This window comes from Thunnus albacares, chromosome 18 (assembly GCF_914725855.1).
Source record: "Thunnus albacares chromosome 18, fThuAlb1.1, whole genome shotgun sequence".
Classification (NCBI taxonomy): Eukaryota; Metazoa; Chordata; class Actinopteri; order Scombriformes; family Scombridae; genus Thunnus; species Thunnus albacares.
In genome coordinates, this window is record NC_058123.1 from 17,212,437 (window position 1) to 17,229,384 (window position 16,948).

Sequence of the window (16,948 nt, forward strand, 5' to 3'; positions counted from 1 at the left end):
TAAAATCCTATTTCAGTATCTTAGACGAACTAATTTGAGAAAATATGAGTTTTTTTATGGATATTGCAAATACTAGACATGCTGCTCCACTTTCCACCAGTCGATGGCGGTAATGCGCCAATTCGTTGTTTGCAAACTGCCTTTAAACGTCAAAGAAGAAGAACACACTTCCTCGCTGTCTTCACCATGGTTCCTCCAGTCGCTGTGTCGCCGCTCATCAAGGTAATAAGTTATTTAAAGATTGTTTTAAATAGATTTTAAAAATTCAAAGGAAGGTGATTTTTTAAAATCTCCAGCACACCTCTCAAAATGCGGGGCTGTCACCGACATGGCTGTTAATGTCCGTTATTCGAATAGCATGCTAGCTAATGTTTGCTAGCAATGACATTGAGGGGTAACTTTTCATAGGTGAATCACTGTCCGCTAAAAACACCTGGAAAATCTGCAGCCTTTTCCACATCTGTCTGTTGCGGTGTTCGTGATTAAAATAACTAACGTTAAGATAGTTGTCAATGAGCTTAATGTGTCATTACAGTCGACAGCTAGTTAACCTTATTCACTGTCGCTAGAAGGTCAGAAAAACTGAACTTCGCCCTACTCAGCGTGGTTTGTGTGCAGCTAAAGTTAACTAAGCTGTGACGCAGGGTTTTTATTAAACACAGAACTGTAGGGAAAAAAAGTTGAAAATGATAGATAGTCACATCAGGAAAGTGTTGCAGTGAAAATCTTGAAATAAGGATAAAGTTTCTGGCTCGATTGCCCATGTTTGCTATCTCATACAGTTATGCTGGTTGATATCAGTCATAGTTATAGTAGTTTCACTAGTTAACACAGCTGAATCTCTTTATTTCAGACGGCCAGATGGTCTGCCCTGCTGCTTGGCATGTTTTATGGCAAACAGAGGTTTGGTAAGTCCATGTGTTTGTATGAGAAAAGCTGTAATTAATGTAATTGTAATAAAATGAATGATAGCTGATTTCATTTGGCTGCTTCAGTTTCAGGGTCCTGTTATTGTGCATGCTGGCTCACTGTAACTGTCAGGGATTGCTGGGACAATAAACTAGAGCTACCGTTAATTTAATATTAGTATACCTTTGCTTTCCCTACTATGACAGGTCAAAGTGTCTCCTTGGGAAAAGGGCCTATTAACATACTACAGTGTCATTCCTTGTCAAATCAAATAAGGTTGATGCAGCACCGTCTCAGATTTTGATTGAACCCAAAAGCAAGACCTGTAAAATATATAATGTAATGTAATATAATATAATGTGTAAGATGGTGCTGCAGCCACTTTCCTGGATTCTGTCTGATTTGACATGGATTGACCATATAGTGGGACTTGCTTATATTTTGTTATCATTATAGTACACATTAATTTATCTATGTCATAGCTTGGTGATAGGTAGGCCTGTGAAATCTACAGGGTGTGAGTGTTTGATATATGAAATGTATATTTTTATGTCAGTATGATTTAAATGAAATACAAAGACTACTTCTCAAAGCATCTCAGCCATCAACATAAAGCCACTGTCTAAAATACACGTGGTCTCAGACCCCATAATTAACATCTAGGACCCCCTGAAAACCTCCAAATCACATTTTGGGTGCCTAAAATTGAGCCTATTATTTGGTTTTATTTATATTGTTTATTTACATGTTGAAATGTTGAATGGTAATGAAATAAACAGTAAACAGGCAGCTGTTTACTGTAAGTATATCTTGGTCCCGCTCTTGATAGCATGGGTATAATGGTGCTGCTTTTTAGTTGTGCAAACTAAAAATATAGGCTAATTGATATATTTACTTGCAGTTTTACTACTCTGCTGCCTATTTGACAAACCTCATTTAAGTTTTTAAAATCCAATAAACATAAACAATAAACAGCAAGTGTCTGCCCATGTCAAAATACAAGTCTGTATCCAAGGAAATACATTTTAAGTCCTTAAATAGTCCTTACATCACGAGACAAACAAATTAAGTAAGAGGCGAGTGCGCTTGGACTACACACTTACTTTAAGTCAGGAGATAATTTCAGGAAACATCACTTGTTTTAAAACATTTCTTATTTTTTCATGGGACGTAAGATGCTTAATAGTGTGGTGTTCATAGCCTGATACTGGATTATTGAGGCTGATACTGATATATCATGACCATGATACATATTTAGAGGGACATTTTACAGTTGAAAAATGAACCAGTCTGTGCTCTCTGGTGGACAGATTGTGATTGAGACACTTTTTGTAATTTACCTCAAACGTAGTTGGCATTTCTGTTCTGCAATTTCCTCTTACATGTTGGCTGACATTTCCTGTATGCACACTGATACCAACATATTTGCAATAAGCTCATATTGGCTGATATATCGGCTTGGCTCTGTTGATAATGTTGTACAGCCACTTGGATTGAGACATAGGTCTGCTCTGATTTATAAAGTACTGTACACCTATAAATGTCTGTAAATCTGTCTACACAATGATAGACGAGTATGATTCCACCTGTCATCGAGATATTTCTCACACTACATAAAGCTAAAATAAAAATGTCCAGCATTTGTTTTAAATATCGATCCGTCATGATGTTTTTGTTATTGTTCAGAGTACCTAAAGCCCATTGCTGAGGAGGAGAGGAAGATTGAGGAAGCAGAAAAGAAGGCCAGAGAGGAGCAGGAGCGTATCAACAAACAGCTGGCTGAAGGTAACACAGTCACACTGTCTTTGTTCCTGTCTCTTTACCTGTCTGTCACACAAGCATGTTGTTTATCTAAAAGATTATGACATTGTGTCAAATTAATGAGAAAATGTCTTATTTATATATTTCTGCTTGTTCTCTCTCCTCTTCTCTTCTCTGCAGCAAATTCTGACACCATCCTGAAATGAACAATCTCTGGACCTGTGTTGATATGTTCCAAACTCAATAAAAACACAAATTATTTTTCATGTAAAAATTGAAGTGTTGGGGTGTTATTTATGGCTTTTGCAAGGGTTGATTTTATAGTTTTCATAAAACTAGTTAATATCATTCAATTAAGAAGGTCTTATTTCAAAACACTTGACTCTCTGCTGTTCTTCAGGTGTAGTTTGTTTGCTGAATGCAAAGAAAGAACAAACTGTACACAGATTTTGTGACTAGAGCAGGTGTGTGTGTGTGTGTGTGTGTGTGTGTGTGTGTGTGTGTGTGTGTGTGTGTTTGTGTACACACCTGTCCTTCAGTAGGAGATGAGCATGGTTGTAATCCTGGCCTAGTTTAGCAGCAATCCCAGGATTGGGGTCATGGACCAGTAGTAGAAAGTGCAGTGTGGACAGAAGTGTTCCCTCAATACTCTTGTGTGTTGTGTAATGTTGTAATCTTCATTATGAAGTCTGCGTTGCATTATACAATTATACAGTGCAAGCTAGTGCTTTATAATGAAGGCAAAAATCATTTTCCTGTAGATAATGTGAATCCAGATGAGGTTTTCCTATATTTCATGATGCTGCATATGACTAAATAAACCAAATTTAGCTTTACTTGATTCCAATAATAAGTCAGATTAGTGATATGTAGTGAGTTACCAAACCTCAAGCAAAATTTCAAGCTATCTTCTCCTTTAGGTTGTTTGTAAGTCTCAAAAAAAAGTTTTAATACACAGAAATAAGTCACCCAGTTACCTCCATAAAAATACATTTGCTTTATTTGGGTCGTCACGTACACATGGAGCACATGAGGAGGCAAGCTTTAAAATACTGACCATAAAGTAAAGTAAGTCTATTTAAGAATGTTATGGGTACATTCCTTCTTTCCATACGTGGAATACTTGTACACCAGTAAATTGAGACAAGCACAATAAAACCATATTTCAGTAAATAAGGGGAATAAGAAATTACTTGACTCATTTTGCTAGTGCGCTCAAATTTCAGTAACTTACTAATTAAAAAATAAGCATCTATATTTCAACTAGAAAAATATTTTTTTTTTATATTTACAGGGATGGAATCTGTACAAGTCATTACAAGAAGCTCAGTTGCTCCTTTGTGCTGTCTCAAACAGCTTTGTTCCCTTGTCGCCTTCAAGGCCCATCTTCAGGGATTGTTATTAGAGGCTCAGTGGTTAACACCGCTGCCTCACAGCACGACAGTCTTTTCTTTTTTTGTGCAGTTTGCATGTTCTTCATATGTTTCCTGAGGTGTTTCAGTTCCCTCTGACATCAAAACACATGATAGGTCCACCGCAGAGGTTCATTTCCACATGGACATTAATGTACAACTAGGTTTTTCTGGGGTTTTTTGCAGCTTTGAGAAAGTTTTTTAGTACTGCTGCTGTATTACAGTAAGCTTAAAAATTTGAATTAAGCTTATGGTGAAGTCCAATCATTCAGCTTATAATATGACAGTTAAGTAAGATTTAAACAATAGAATAACCTGAATGAATCAGTCTTATCTGGAACCACCCAATTTTACAGATAAGAGCTGAATGTCAACTTGTTCTTACTTAATAAGACATTTGTAATATTTGTAAAATATATTCTAAGCTACTCTCACACATATGTACAATATAAAGGCATCATGAATAAGCATCTAAACGCTTGTTTGCTGGCAGTAAACTTAAATCTCTATTGCGTTGCATTGATATGTATGAGAAGTAACTGTACTTCAGCAGCACTGAACATCTACCTTTGGCTCTCTGCAGTAAAAGTAAACAGACTCTCATTTGTAAATAGTAAATGACTGGAAGGAGTGAACATTACATAAACCTTATGGAATATAATGTACAGTAGTTCACTAATAAAGGATGATATGACATTTCAATCTAACTGTTCTGTGAAGCCTAAAACAAATTTTACAATATTTCACAATATATGACAAAATAGAACTCCAAACATTTTGTACCATCTTCAGATAAAAATAATTACTTGTTGCCTGTTTGAAAACAAAACTGCATGTTCACTCTTATGTATAATGAACATTTGTATTATTTACTACACATGTATTTACAGGTTGTATCCTGTGACGCTCGCTGTATTAAATATCTACGTTTAAGAGACCGGAAAAAAAAAAATATAAAAGGTTGTGGTCATCTGTACATTTGAGAAACATGACTCACAACAAGGAAACCACATACAGTATATACACAAACATATATGTCCACACATACACCCACTGTAGCTAACGTGAATCCTCAAGAGATAAGGAAACGGTTATGAGGATGAGAGAAACCTGAAATGCAAAAATCACCTTGACTCTATATTCATATGTAAATACAAATAATTTTAAGACAGGGATGGGCAGCTTTCCGTCAATGTAACCTGAAGTAAAAGTAGCCATGACTGGCTGTTTCTATTGTTCCTCAGTGATGTTTTCCCAAGGCGTGGTGGTGTCCTGCCCTGTCGTGTCCCATAATGATAAAAACATTGCTTTGTTCGGTGAGGATTCTTTCTTTGTTTCAGTTTTTCCTTTCTGATCGGCACCAGTTTTTACTGAAGAAATACTACGGGGCTCTGCTTACACTCTTGTATCCGTCTTCCTGACTTTATTGCATTTTTTTCCTCGGTAGGTGAGACAAAGTCAGTCTGTCACGTGCTGTCTGTGTGCACTCACATCATGTGCACAGCTCTGAGATGTTTTAGCACACTGAGCAGGTCTTGGAGCCTGAGCCTCCACCACTGGGATTGTTTGCAGGAGCTAGTGGACAAAGAACACAGACAAAAAAAGTCAATATATTTGTGAATCGGGAACAAAAATGTTTTTTACTTTTTTAGGTTCGATGTTCTCATTTCACCTTTACTGCCTGTGGCTGCCTCTTTTGCGGCCTTCTCTTCCTCTATAGCCTTGAGTTTAGCCTCGTACTCTTCCTTTTTAGCATTCCACTCATACCTGTTGTTCAAGATGCCGTCTAGCATGGGTGTGATTTGCGGGTGGAAGCGAGAGAACTCCTGAGGTAAGAGGGATGAAAGATGAAAACAACAGTTTAGGTGAGGGGAGTTTGTACATACTTGTTGATGCTTCAGTGAAAATAAATGAGCTGTTGGCTTTTATGTTGTTGGTAAAACCTTTGCACCAAAAATTGCACAAAAATATAAAATGGACTGGGAACACGCCCCAAAGAACATGTTGAAAAACTGATTTCATTTACCTAGACTAAAAAGGAACCATGTACTGTTTAGTTCATCAGTCAAAATGCAATGTTAAACATTACCTTGTAGACAAACGTGCAGACGAAGTCAATGAAACCACATTGTAGCTTGGGAAGCTCCGCTGCTTTGGTCCTGTCCATCATGGGCTGGTGGGAGGGAAAGAAACTGTTTGTGGCACTCAAAAACATCATATTAACAGTCCAGGAAATCAGTCAGTAGTCAGACTTCATCTTTACATTATTGTAATACAGTAGTACTGTATGCTCAGCAACAGCATCAGTGGCAGCACTAAGCTCAATGCTGCTGACCAGCTCTCCAGCAGTAAGCAAGGAGGAAATTATGTTCCATAAATTCGATTCTATTTTTATTACTTTAAAATTGATTAAAATCAACTTTTCTCTTGATAGATTGCTGAATAGTTCACCTTTCTTGTGGCCTTTTTTTTTTTTAGTGTTTTTAACACTCTTCCATTAAAGAGAACTAAATGCCTGAGATGACATTTATCCGGCTGGTTGTTTATAAGGGGCTGCAAGTTTATTGTGTTCTGTTTTTGCAGATTCATGACAGATTTGTGATCATTGTTTGCTAGACATGTCCAGACAGCAACGGGCCAATGGGTGCCTCACAGCTAAGCCAGTCAGCATCAGCTTTAAACAAAAAACATGCAAAAATAAAACAACAAAAACTAACATGTTACTCCGTGATTAGAACCAGCCATGACGCTCCACAGATACATACAGTTATTTACTGACCCAAGCCTTTATTTGGCATATTTTCACATAGACACCCATAAAAACATTTAATACAACTAATTGTAAACTCACAATGGGGTTTTGCTCCAGTACTGTCCTTTCCAGGTCACCCTGCTCCCAAAACTCTGCTGCCACAGACAAGGCAACCTGAAGGATACACACACACACAGTCATCTTTGGAGTAGCAGCCCACAAACACAGTTAAGACACAGTTAACTGAATCACTATTCATTCAGTGAGTCACTAATGTGATTCATTTTTTTTTTTTGTATTTCTCACCTTGCTCTGTACCTCCCAAGGCTTGGTGATAGCTGACAAGTCACATGCAGTCATCATCATTGCCCTGAAATGGAAACAATTTAGAGGATCACAGAAATGTAAAGGAAAGAAATAACGGTGTGTGTGTGTGTGTGCTTGTTGTACTCACATGACGATCTCTTTTCTGGTTGTTTCTAGAGACATGAAGTCAACCCACTTCTTTTCTTCCTCATATGTGTGTGAAAGGTCCACAATCTTCTGGAACATGGTCCTCTTCCTAGAAAGGTACGAGGAGAGGAGCTGTATTACTATTTATTATGTATTGTGTGTTTTTACTGTATAGACAAGAGAGAAAGATGAAAGAGTGAGTAAGTGAGAGACTGTACTGACTTGAAATAAAGAGCCAGGTCAGTGGCGATGATTGCAATGTCCATGAGATGAATCACATGGTCTACCTGTCGCCTGTTAAGGTTCTGGTAGATATTCAGTGACTGCAGGTGATATGGGAGGAGAGAAATGAGCATCAGTCATAGTAAACAACTGGAAGATGTGACAAAGAAGTTTCAGTGACGTACTTGAGAGATGTAAATGTGCTATCAAATGACCTGTCCGTGTGGGAGTAAAAAGTGGCACAGGATGTAAATTACTCTCTAGTTAATTTTCATTCTCACCTCGTCAGACAACAGGAACTTTCCAAACTCTAGATGGTGTCGTTCCAGGATGGAGGAGCCGTGCAGTTTGGCCAGAGGGTTACCTGACCTGTTGGCAAAAATAGAATCCCTCAGATTTATATCAGATGGATTAAACATGAGATTAACAATGATCACTATCAATTTAAAGTCGTTGGTGTTGACAATGTGAATAATTTTCTACAAATTATCACCCACTTTGAAAAATAGACTCAACCACATGACTCTTTATATAGGTAACCCTGTAGCTGCTGGTTTTAGTCGCTGTTCATGTCATAATAGAATAAAATCAACTTTTAAAGACTTAAAATTTCCTTGAGAGATAATCCATTATGGTGAACATTACGTCTGAAAGGCTTAAGATACATTTAAAAAGCTTTGGAAACATTTGAAGTTTAGGTTGACTAACATCTGTGTTGGAAATCCATATTTCTGATATATACATAAGCATCTGAATACATCATTAATGCAGACTATTTTGAAGCAGTCTCCCCTTTCAGCTGCCTTACCACACAAAAATAAAGTAACTTTGACTTAAACAAAATCAGACACAATGTACACTGTGAAGGATAACTCATCTCCAGCAAGTTTAGAGTCTTTGTAAGTTGATTATCATGCTGTGCTAAAATTGATTGAAGATAGCACTTACTTGACCTGGTACAAGTTGTTGGTCCCTCTGTGATCAATATCATGGAGGAAGCCTGCAGTTATCATGGCCATCACCTCCAAGTCAGTGTAGTATCGCTTCAGTACTCCCGTCTGAGTGGTCCAAACAAAGAAAATACACAGAATCCATAACATGCTTCTGTAGAGTCCAGCAAAGACCTAAATGTTGTCACTGTCTTGCATTTTTTAAACTTGCAGGCATCAAAGTGGAACATATTGTCCCTGCAGAAATTTAAATTACTTTGACTGTAAACGGAGGCTGAAACAACACACAAAATAATACCGTTAAGAGAGTAAACATGGTCTGTCCCACGTTGAAGCCATGACGCCAGTTGTGGTAGGTGATTCTCCTGTAGCCCTTACTGACTGAGTACATGAAACGAACCAGCACCTGAATAACCGCATGAATTATGAATAATTACATCACAAAACCAAAACGGAACAAATCTGCACAGTTTGAAGATATACTTGTATGTGTTTGTGTTCATTTGTGTGTCTTAGATCACCTCTTGAGGGACCTGAAACTTCTTGACCACCCCGACCTCGTAGTACATCTGGATCCCACACCTCACCAGGTCCATCTCTGTGCAGTTAAAATCTGAAAAGTGGAACTCGTAGATCTCAAACTTCTTAATCAGTGGAGGTAGGTCTTTTTTCTAACAGGGAAATGAGAAGAACAAAAACAGAGGAAGTAAGTAAAGAATGCAGCACATTCACAGCACTGGCAGACAGACAGCTCTGCTTAAATATAGTGTCACACTCTTCTAAAGATGAAATTACATGCGATGGACATCACATTAGAGACAAGTTTTAGTATTACCAGGATCTCTAGGAGCTCTTCCTCTTCACACTCTCTTGGCTCACAGCCGAAGCGCTCTCTGGTGTTCTGGGATAGATGAGAAAACCAAGTACAAGCACAGAGATAGTTAAACCTCCCACAATGTGTTTGAACAGAAAGTGCTGAAACATGAAGCTTTTGTCAGCTGGATGCTTGATTGTTTGTGGTGCACTCTGGAATTTTTTATAAAGCTTTCCTGAAGATTCAAATGTTTATAATCAATTAACAGGTGGAAAAAAGATATAATGTACTGACCAGGATATTTTGAATTTCATCATCCCGACATTTAACATGGTAGAGCACCATGTCTTGGGCAATGTCCTTTCGATTCTCAAGCTTGTTCATCTTGTCATAAGTGTCCGGGTTCAAGACTGACCAGCCCAGGAACTGGGTCAAAGCCTGCAAGACAAGCAGTAGCAGAAGATCAGAGGTAGCACAATCTGTACAGTACAGTATGTGTGTCTATAGAGGATATTCTTTTTCCTCTCTTTGCTAGGTGAACCTTTCTTAACCAAGTCATACCAAGATGTCATTGAAAGTATGTACGTCATCAATAGTGAGGAACTATACATGTATAATGTAGAACAATTTGATGCATATAAAAACTCAAAAAACTCCCCAAAATTTTAATGAATTTAATTATGTGACAGAATTCAGAGTTAGGTAAGAGTGATTAATATACCTCCATGAGCTGCTCATCCTGATCATCAAAAGGCTTTCCATCTTTTCTGTTGTAGAAAGTGGCCACACCGACTATCTCTTCTTTTTTGTTGACGATTGGCAGCGAGAGAACATTTTTTATGGTCCAACCACTGCTGTCGAGCGGCTCAGTCTGCAATATTGGAATAACAAGCGAGCAAATGTCATTTGTCTGATATCCCTACTGGTATTTGTAAAATAATCTATTTTCCCTTCAGCAGTGTGAGGCCTTTTCAACTCTTGTACCTGAAACTGGAACATCTCATCAGCTGCTGCATTCATGATGTTACAAATCTAAAGGAGGAGAAATAGAACAGATTGATCAAGGTGGAAAATGTGCAAGTGCGTGAATTTGGTGTTAAATGATCCAAAAGTTTGTGGTAATGGAATAAAGAGAAACTCACAAAACCGCTCTCAGCAACATAAGTGGGCAGGCCGCTACTCAAGGCCCAATGATCTGGGGCTGGATTGCTGTGTGACAGACAATTTAGCAGGCATGAGCACAGATTGTCAGACTGATCATTGTTATTAGTTTTTTTTTTTTAATCTATCTCTATCTTAACTTAAATAACATTGCTTAGCTTTTAAAAAAAATCTAGTAACTAAGGCTTATTTACTTATCTTTTACTGTCATATTATTACTTTACCACATAAAAAAATATAAATATAAAAATAAAATCATGATTATTTAGACTGAGGCAAATTTTCCAAAAGAAAAAAAGAAAGGATTTACTTACGGTATTACTTTGATGTCTTCCTTTCCATGTAATATATAATCAATCACTTTGTAAAAAATGATCTCCTGAAGAAGAAATAAAACACACAGATGAGACAGTTATAGAAAAGTCAAGTGATGAGTGGTGATGTCTACCTCTGAAATGTTATATTAAATATGTTATGAGTTAGATAAATCAAATAAGATGTAAAGAACGTACTCTTCCATCTGGGGTTACAGGACCAGAGTAAGGTGCCTGCTCTCCCATCAACACTGGCCAGATGTCAAAGAACTCCTGGAAGGAGACAGACACAAAAATGTATAGAAAAAGTCAGCACCTTGTGGTAATAAATGTGTAGGATATTAGAGGCAAAGACACAGAAACATAAAGTACCTTTTCCTTCGTCATGTCTAGTAAACCAACAGAGTAGCGGTCACAGTTGAGGTAGGCTCGCACTGTATACAAGGCTTTGTGAAACTGTCGCTCAATGTCTGTCAGCTCTTCAAATACCTTGTTGGCAGACCACAGCAGCAGCTAGGACACATAACACACATGCAGCACAGGAGTTCAGTTAATGCAGTAATTATGTAATTTGCAACATATACATAGAATGAAAAGTTGAATCCTAAGAGTGAAGTCTGCGAGTGAATGTCGTTTACCTGTCCTTTACGTGTCTCACAGCTGTGGAGGTAACTCAACTGGTAGATCTTCAAGTTCAGACTGGCAATTTTCAGATACTTTAAAAAGAGCTAAATGGACAAACAGGAGAAAAGAAAGCAACATAAAAGCATGATATGACACAATATTAGATGTGGTGATGTGTGATTACATAAGAAACTGCAGAGAGAGAGAAACGTTACAGTACATGGCAAAGTCGACAAGGTGTGCTTTTTAAAAACAATATGTACAATAACCTCACCTGCACATATACAGACTATATACAGTAAATGTACTGAAAGCAGTGACAGCTACTCAGAGGATTACTAATTTTAAAAGCACAATAATTCAAGCATTTTGACAAAGTGATTACACTCTATTCTTGGTTAAGCTTCTATTAAAAAACACTAAAAAGTATTTTTTTATATAACCAAGAAACGTTGTCAGTTGAATTATTTCTTATTACCTAATTATTTATTAGACTGTTTTAAACAAAGTGATTTTCTCACGTCTAATGAAAGCCCATTATTAATGTGTTCATTTAAAGGTAACGATTAACAATCCTGGCAAACACAACTACTAGAAACACATTAAAATCTTTTTGTAAACTGTATTTATTCATATTTAAGTATATTTTTAAGTATATTTTATGGGAATTTGCTTTATTTCTTGCTTTAACTGTCATTCAGACACACAATATACAGTACAGGATTTTTTGGTTGATAAAATAATGTGTCTAATAGTTACATGGTATTAAAAAAAGGCATTAAGCTTGTGTGGGTCTAAGTTTATAACCAACCTGTCTTCCCTCAGGCTTATTTCCTTTTTGAAGCTTAGTTTATTCCTAATTGGGATGATATTATCATGCGGGATGGATTACTGACCTGACACATATTGAACACACTCTGGTCCCCCTCCTCGTAAAGACCTTAATAACCTACCAGTCGGCTCAAAGGGAATTCCCTCCCAGCAATACACAGCCCAAAGAGACAGTAGGCTGATGTCAGTGCTCTTTTATAGAATTATTTTCATGGTTTGATATACTGTAGTGATTGAGTGTGTAATTATCTGTCAGACTGTGTGCACTTGTGTGGGACTCACATCTTCATCTTCGGGAGTGAAATGTGTTGCTGTGGTCTTGTTGAGAGCCATAATGACGGCCACCAGGTCTTTGCCGTTGAGGATGGGCGCAGCCAGAATGCTCTTGGTCTCGTACTCTGTGAGTTCGTCGACGAATGAGCTGAAGTACTGGTTCTGAAAGACAGCAAATACCTGCTATTAGTATATACAGTACAGAAATACTAAACACATGCAGAACTTCGTTCATGTTACATTTCAAACTTTTTCATTATTGTTACTGAGTACACAAAAAACCCATCTCTTATTCCCCATTTTTGTTTTGAAGAAAAGGTTTGGTCCAAAATTAAATTTATTTATAATATAATATACAGTTTATGTAATTTAACTTAACATTATAGTTGCTTTAGAACATCAGACATGTTAAATTTTTCAAACTCTTCATCTATATTTAGTATATTGTAGAGTTTTGTCTGAGTCATGATTGAATGAATGATTTATTAGAGGTTAATGGTTTTTCTCATCTATCATTAATAAATTACATTAATTACCGTCAAATGAATATTTTTATGAATGTTTTTTTTAAAATGTCTCCTGGTAGGCAATTCTACGCTTGTAAAGTGTGTACAGTAAACCACAATTGTAATAGTAACCCAGATGACAAATAATTTACAATAACGTCTTTGGAAAAAATCCCAGAAATCATTGTACAGAGACTGAAAGTAAGAATTACCAGGCATGTCCTCTACATGATTTACAAAAATAAAATGTCTCATGATCATAGGATCAACCAGCTGTTTCCCAGCTGTTTATGATGTCATCATAAAACTATAGTACTAATTTAAAATGGGTACAGTATATGTTCAGGTGGGTATCTTTGAAAACCAGATGTAAATATCTGCTCCATTAAAATCCTGATTTTAAGGTATATTACAGACACACTGTACAGTATCAATGCAGTGTAAAGGAAACCAGTTTTGATCTGTTTTACATTCCTGCTGACTAAATGCCAGAGGCGTCTAATCCCCAGCTAGAGCAGAGGCTGATGGGCTCTGGAAATAAATGGATTATGTCTGACAAGGGGATTTAAACCCTCACTTGGTCAAGTATAGACACATGTTATTAACTCCTGTTTCACTTGTCTACAATCTAAAGTGTTGGAAATGGCTTTTATGTATGATGTAATTCAATAAAATATGCAGATTTATAAAGGACCTGCCACTAATGTCCAAACATTACATCTGTTCAGTTTGACATCATAAAAATATTATTGAATTTCTTCTTCATAAACAGAAGAGTAGCTGCTAACGCTGGTGCTAGGTGCTAAAACTATGTTTTAAACCTTGGCTATGTGTTAACACTACCCATAAGTTGCACTTCTACACCTGTGCATTATTGATAACCACCCCACGAATTAAATCTGTGAGACCATAGAATATAGATAGAATATTATTTATAGTTTGTATCAAACAGCTTTTCTAAAAATAGGTTTGAATTACACATCTGTCCTACCTCTTTTGACTAAATCGTATCATTCAGACAGTTTCTCCTTGTGTTTTTATTCTTATTCTGAACAGTTCAGTCCTCATGGCCGTGGCCTTGTTGCTTTTTTCAAATGTGAGCTATCAACACTTGTCCTAGAATTACTTTTAAGGGATAATATTCCTTTTTCAACATGCCAGTCATCTTGAGTTTTGATTGCCTGTTAGCATCTTAAAAGCTGTAAAAATGAAGACCAGGCTGCACACTGCAAGACTTTCATGATGCAATAAGAAGAGCATCAAGACATTATTGGCTGATGCTTACTCCATCTGTAACTTCGTACTTATAGATCAGTTTCCTGTTGTTACACTTAGATTTCAAGTTAAAGGATTTACTGGCAAAAGCCAAAACCCTACACCAGAAATTTATTTGGACAAGTTGGCAACACTGGGATCCTGCTCTGTGTTGCAGCCCCACTTGCCGATATTTTTACATAAAAAGTGTCTCTAAAGCAGATTTAATATTTGTCACTTAAGTACACTTAAGTGAAAATCACAACGCTTACATCACTCTTACGAGCTACAATGACTTTCAAATAAGTCGCTAAGAACATAAACTTCTAATTATTATTTAAAGCCACGATGTGTAGGATTGAAAATTGACAGCTGTGGCGTCATCTGATGGTCGTATCATGAATGACACTGTGACGACTCAACTGCTCTCCATCCACATAGGGTTTTATCTTTCCAAGCTCAGGATTAGTTTTAAATGGTGCCTTTCCCCCCACTCCCCCCACTTACCTCTTTGACATCTTTAACATTAACAGTCTTCTTGGTCAGAGCCACGTGTCCGACTATTCCCATGTCCAGTGGATAGACGATCTCAGAGTCTGGTGGCACCACACAATCGTCTAACTCGGAGTCCGTGGTAACGTTGAAGAGCCTTGTTGCGAGCTCTCCAATGCCGTTCCGCTGCCGGTACATGAACAAGCTGCACCGGTCAGCGTGGATGAGAGCAGTGATTCTCTTCAGGATCTTAAAGACCACCTTTTCCACGTTGATGTTTTCCTGCATGTCTTTGATCAGGTCATACATGATTCGGCTCTCTTCAACCTTGAAAAAGAGAGAAAAATAGGCCAATTTTTAAAATTTGGTTTCAGTAGAGAAGATTAGAAGGATGGTAGTGAATTCAGGCATTTGGCAAAGGTTATACTGTATATGTTGGGCAAATCAGGCTGGTCAACCATGAAAAAGTTTGGTCAATAGTCTCTACCTGCTCTTTTTCTTCTTAATAAACAAGTAGTGAAATAATTTCATTTACCTGACTTAGCTCCTGAAGCTGGCTGAAGTCAACCTGTTTCTCTGGGAGTCCTGACACCTTCGATATGAAGTCTGGGCTCATCTTCTTGGCAAAGTATTGTTGCGCAAACGCAGGGTTCCCTTTGAGGAACGTTTCCACATCTTCCTTTTGCACACCCATGGTTCCTTCTGTCTCCTCTTCTCCTCCAAAATGTCCCTGTCGTCTCCTTCTTCAGGTCAGCGATGAAGCTCCTGCTTGGTCCAACACTGCTCTAAATGAGCTACCTCCAACTTCTCCAAATGTCTGAGTAAAAGTAAAAGACAAAATATGCAAAACAGGTACAAAAACGTCTACGTATTCTCCAGTTTAGACCTCCGAAATAAAACCAGACCTTACCCAATTGTTACACAGAAAGGGGGAAAACAGAGGTGGACACATTCAAACGCAGATAAAAAAAAGATAATCCCACCCCCTGTTAGTGGGATGAGCGGACTGAGTGAGGGAGAGCCCTGAGGAGTAGTCAGAGGGCTGAATCCAAACAATCCATCTGTCATCAGCAGATAGTGCTGAAGGTTAGCAGGGATCTGCCTATGCTAAACTCGTCAGCTGATCATCTAGTAACAGATATGTGGGCCATATGATCCAGCCCCAGTTTGCTTCAGTACATTCAGCACCTTTATGACAGCACAGTTAGGTTGAATAAATCACATTAGATCAAAATGTGCAGGAAAATCTTCTGTATGTAAAACACCCAGATTTCACACAAAAGCTATACAAATCAATATGTACAATAACATATCACTCTCTTTTTCACTGCACTCATGAATTCTCAATTTAACATTTAATTCAAGTGAGCATTTCCTTGACAGTTAATTTAAAAGTCAAGTTCAAATTGAATTATTTATATTCATAGTTCTTTCTCTGACTTGAATAAATTTACACAAAGACAAAAAAAACTAACAATGTGACACATTGAACTAAAAAAATAAATGATAAAAATCAAAATCTTTGTCAGGCAGGCTTTGTGTATGCATCAACATGACATTTACAAGATACAATTATATATTCATGAGTATTTTTCTTTATCCTCTCCATATTATTTTTCAGTTTGTTTTGTCTTTTTCAGTGTTCTGTCTCTGTCTGTCTCTGTCACGCATGCAGGCCTACAGTACCTGTACAAGCTCTTTAAGTCCTTATTAAACAAGGCCTCCTCTGGCATAAGCCCTATTTAGTTAGGACACTACCTGATTATCTCAGCACCCCAACTCTCTGTCTTTCTCCACATTCAATCTTTAATGCAGTCCACCTGCAGTACCTTTCTGTGTTTCCACAGCTTTAAGCGATATGATGATTAGAGAGTGTATCTGTCGTCATGCTGAAAGGGCTGAAAGAGAGAGAGCTACTTTAGAGCGTCTGATTTGACATTCATGGAATAGTATTGTTAGAAAGAAACACAAAACACACACACATAAAATGAGAGACAGAGATGGACTGTGAGAAAATCCTTTCATTCAGAGCAGGGAACACCTGTCTATAATAAGGTTTCATAAACACCTTAAACAAAAGGTCAAATAGATAATCTGCTTCCACTATAATAGATTACGGCAGGTCCAGAGTGTGTGTGACTGTGAGGGGGCGGAGTCGGGGGGACATAGTAAGTTAGGTTGTTCAGTTTAATAATTGTGTGTGTTATTGATTTGAGTGTG

General features: G+C 37.5%; 1 protein-coding gene and 1 long non-coding RNA gene across 3 annotated transcripts; one reads left to right on the forward strand and one right to left on the reverse strand.

Moving 5' to 3' along the window:
• Positions 1-115: 115 nt before the first annotated feature.
• Positions 116-2,944, forward strand: LOC122968531. The gene is made up of 4 exons (XR_006398840.1): positions 116-222; positions 854-908; positions 2,596-2,694; positions 2,851-2,944. It is a non-coding gene; the product is annotated as an uncharacterized LOC122968531 (long non-coding RNA).
• Positions 2,945-3,648: 704 nt separating this feature from the next.
• Positions 3,649-15,977, reverse strand: pde6b (phosphodiesterase 6B, cGMP-specific, rod, beta). Of its 2 annotated transcripts, XM_044334679.1 has the most exons (24): positions 15,639-15,977; positions 15,264-15,545; positions 14,744-15,055; positions 12,486-12,638; positions 11,387-11,476; positions 11,121-11,261; positions 10,947-11,021; positions 10,749-10,813; positions 10,416-10,482; positions 10,258-10,305; positions 9,995-10,144; positions 9,568-9,711; positions 9,295-9,360; positions 8,981-9,130; positions 8,758-8,865; positions 8,458-8,567; positions 7,791-7,878; positions 7,510-7,610; positions 7,289-7,396; positions 7,141-7,204; positions 6,934-7,008; positions 6,172-6,255; positions 5,755-5,908; positions 3,649-5,657 (listed from the first exon to the last, which is right to left on the reverse strand). In XM_044334679.1, exons 2-24 carry the CDS (start codon positions 15,420-15,422, stop codon positions 5,599-5,601), a joined length of 2,571 nt encoding a protein of 856 aa, XP_044190614.1. In that variant the 5' UTR covers positions 15,423-15,545; positions 15,639-15,977; the 3' UTR covers positions 3,649-5,598. The 2 variants fall into 2 exon arrangements, with proteins under 2 accessions (XP_044190614.1, XP_044190613.1); XM_044334678.1 differs by having other exon boundaries at positions 15,264-15,977.
• Between the last annotated feature and the right edge of the window lie 971 nt (positions 15,978-16,948).

Bases quoted from the DNA above. Each gene is read 5' to 3' on its own strand.
- pde6b (XM_044334679.1), bottom strand. From the start codon at position 15,422: ATGGGTGTGCAAAAGGAAGATGTGGAAACGTTCCTCAAAGGGAACCCT. The intron at 11,022-11,120 runs GTACTTTATGTT...GTCTCCTTCCAG, and splicing joins TAGACATGACGAAGGAAAAG to GAGTTCTTTGACATCTGGCC. The intron at 9,131-9,294 runs GTAATACTAAAA...TTTCCCTGTTAG, and splicing joins AAGAGCTCCTAGAGATCCTG to AAAAAAGACCTACCTCCACT.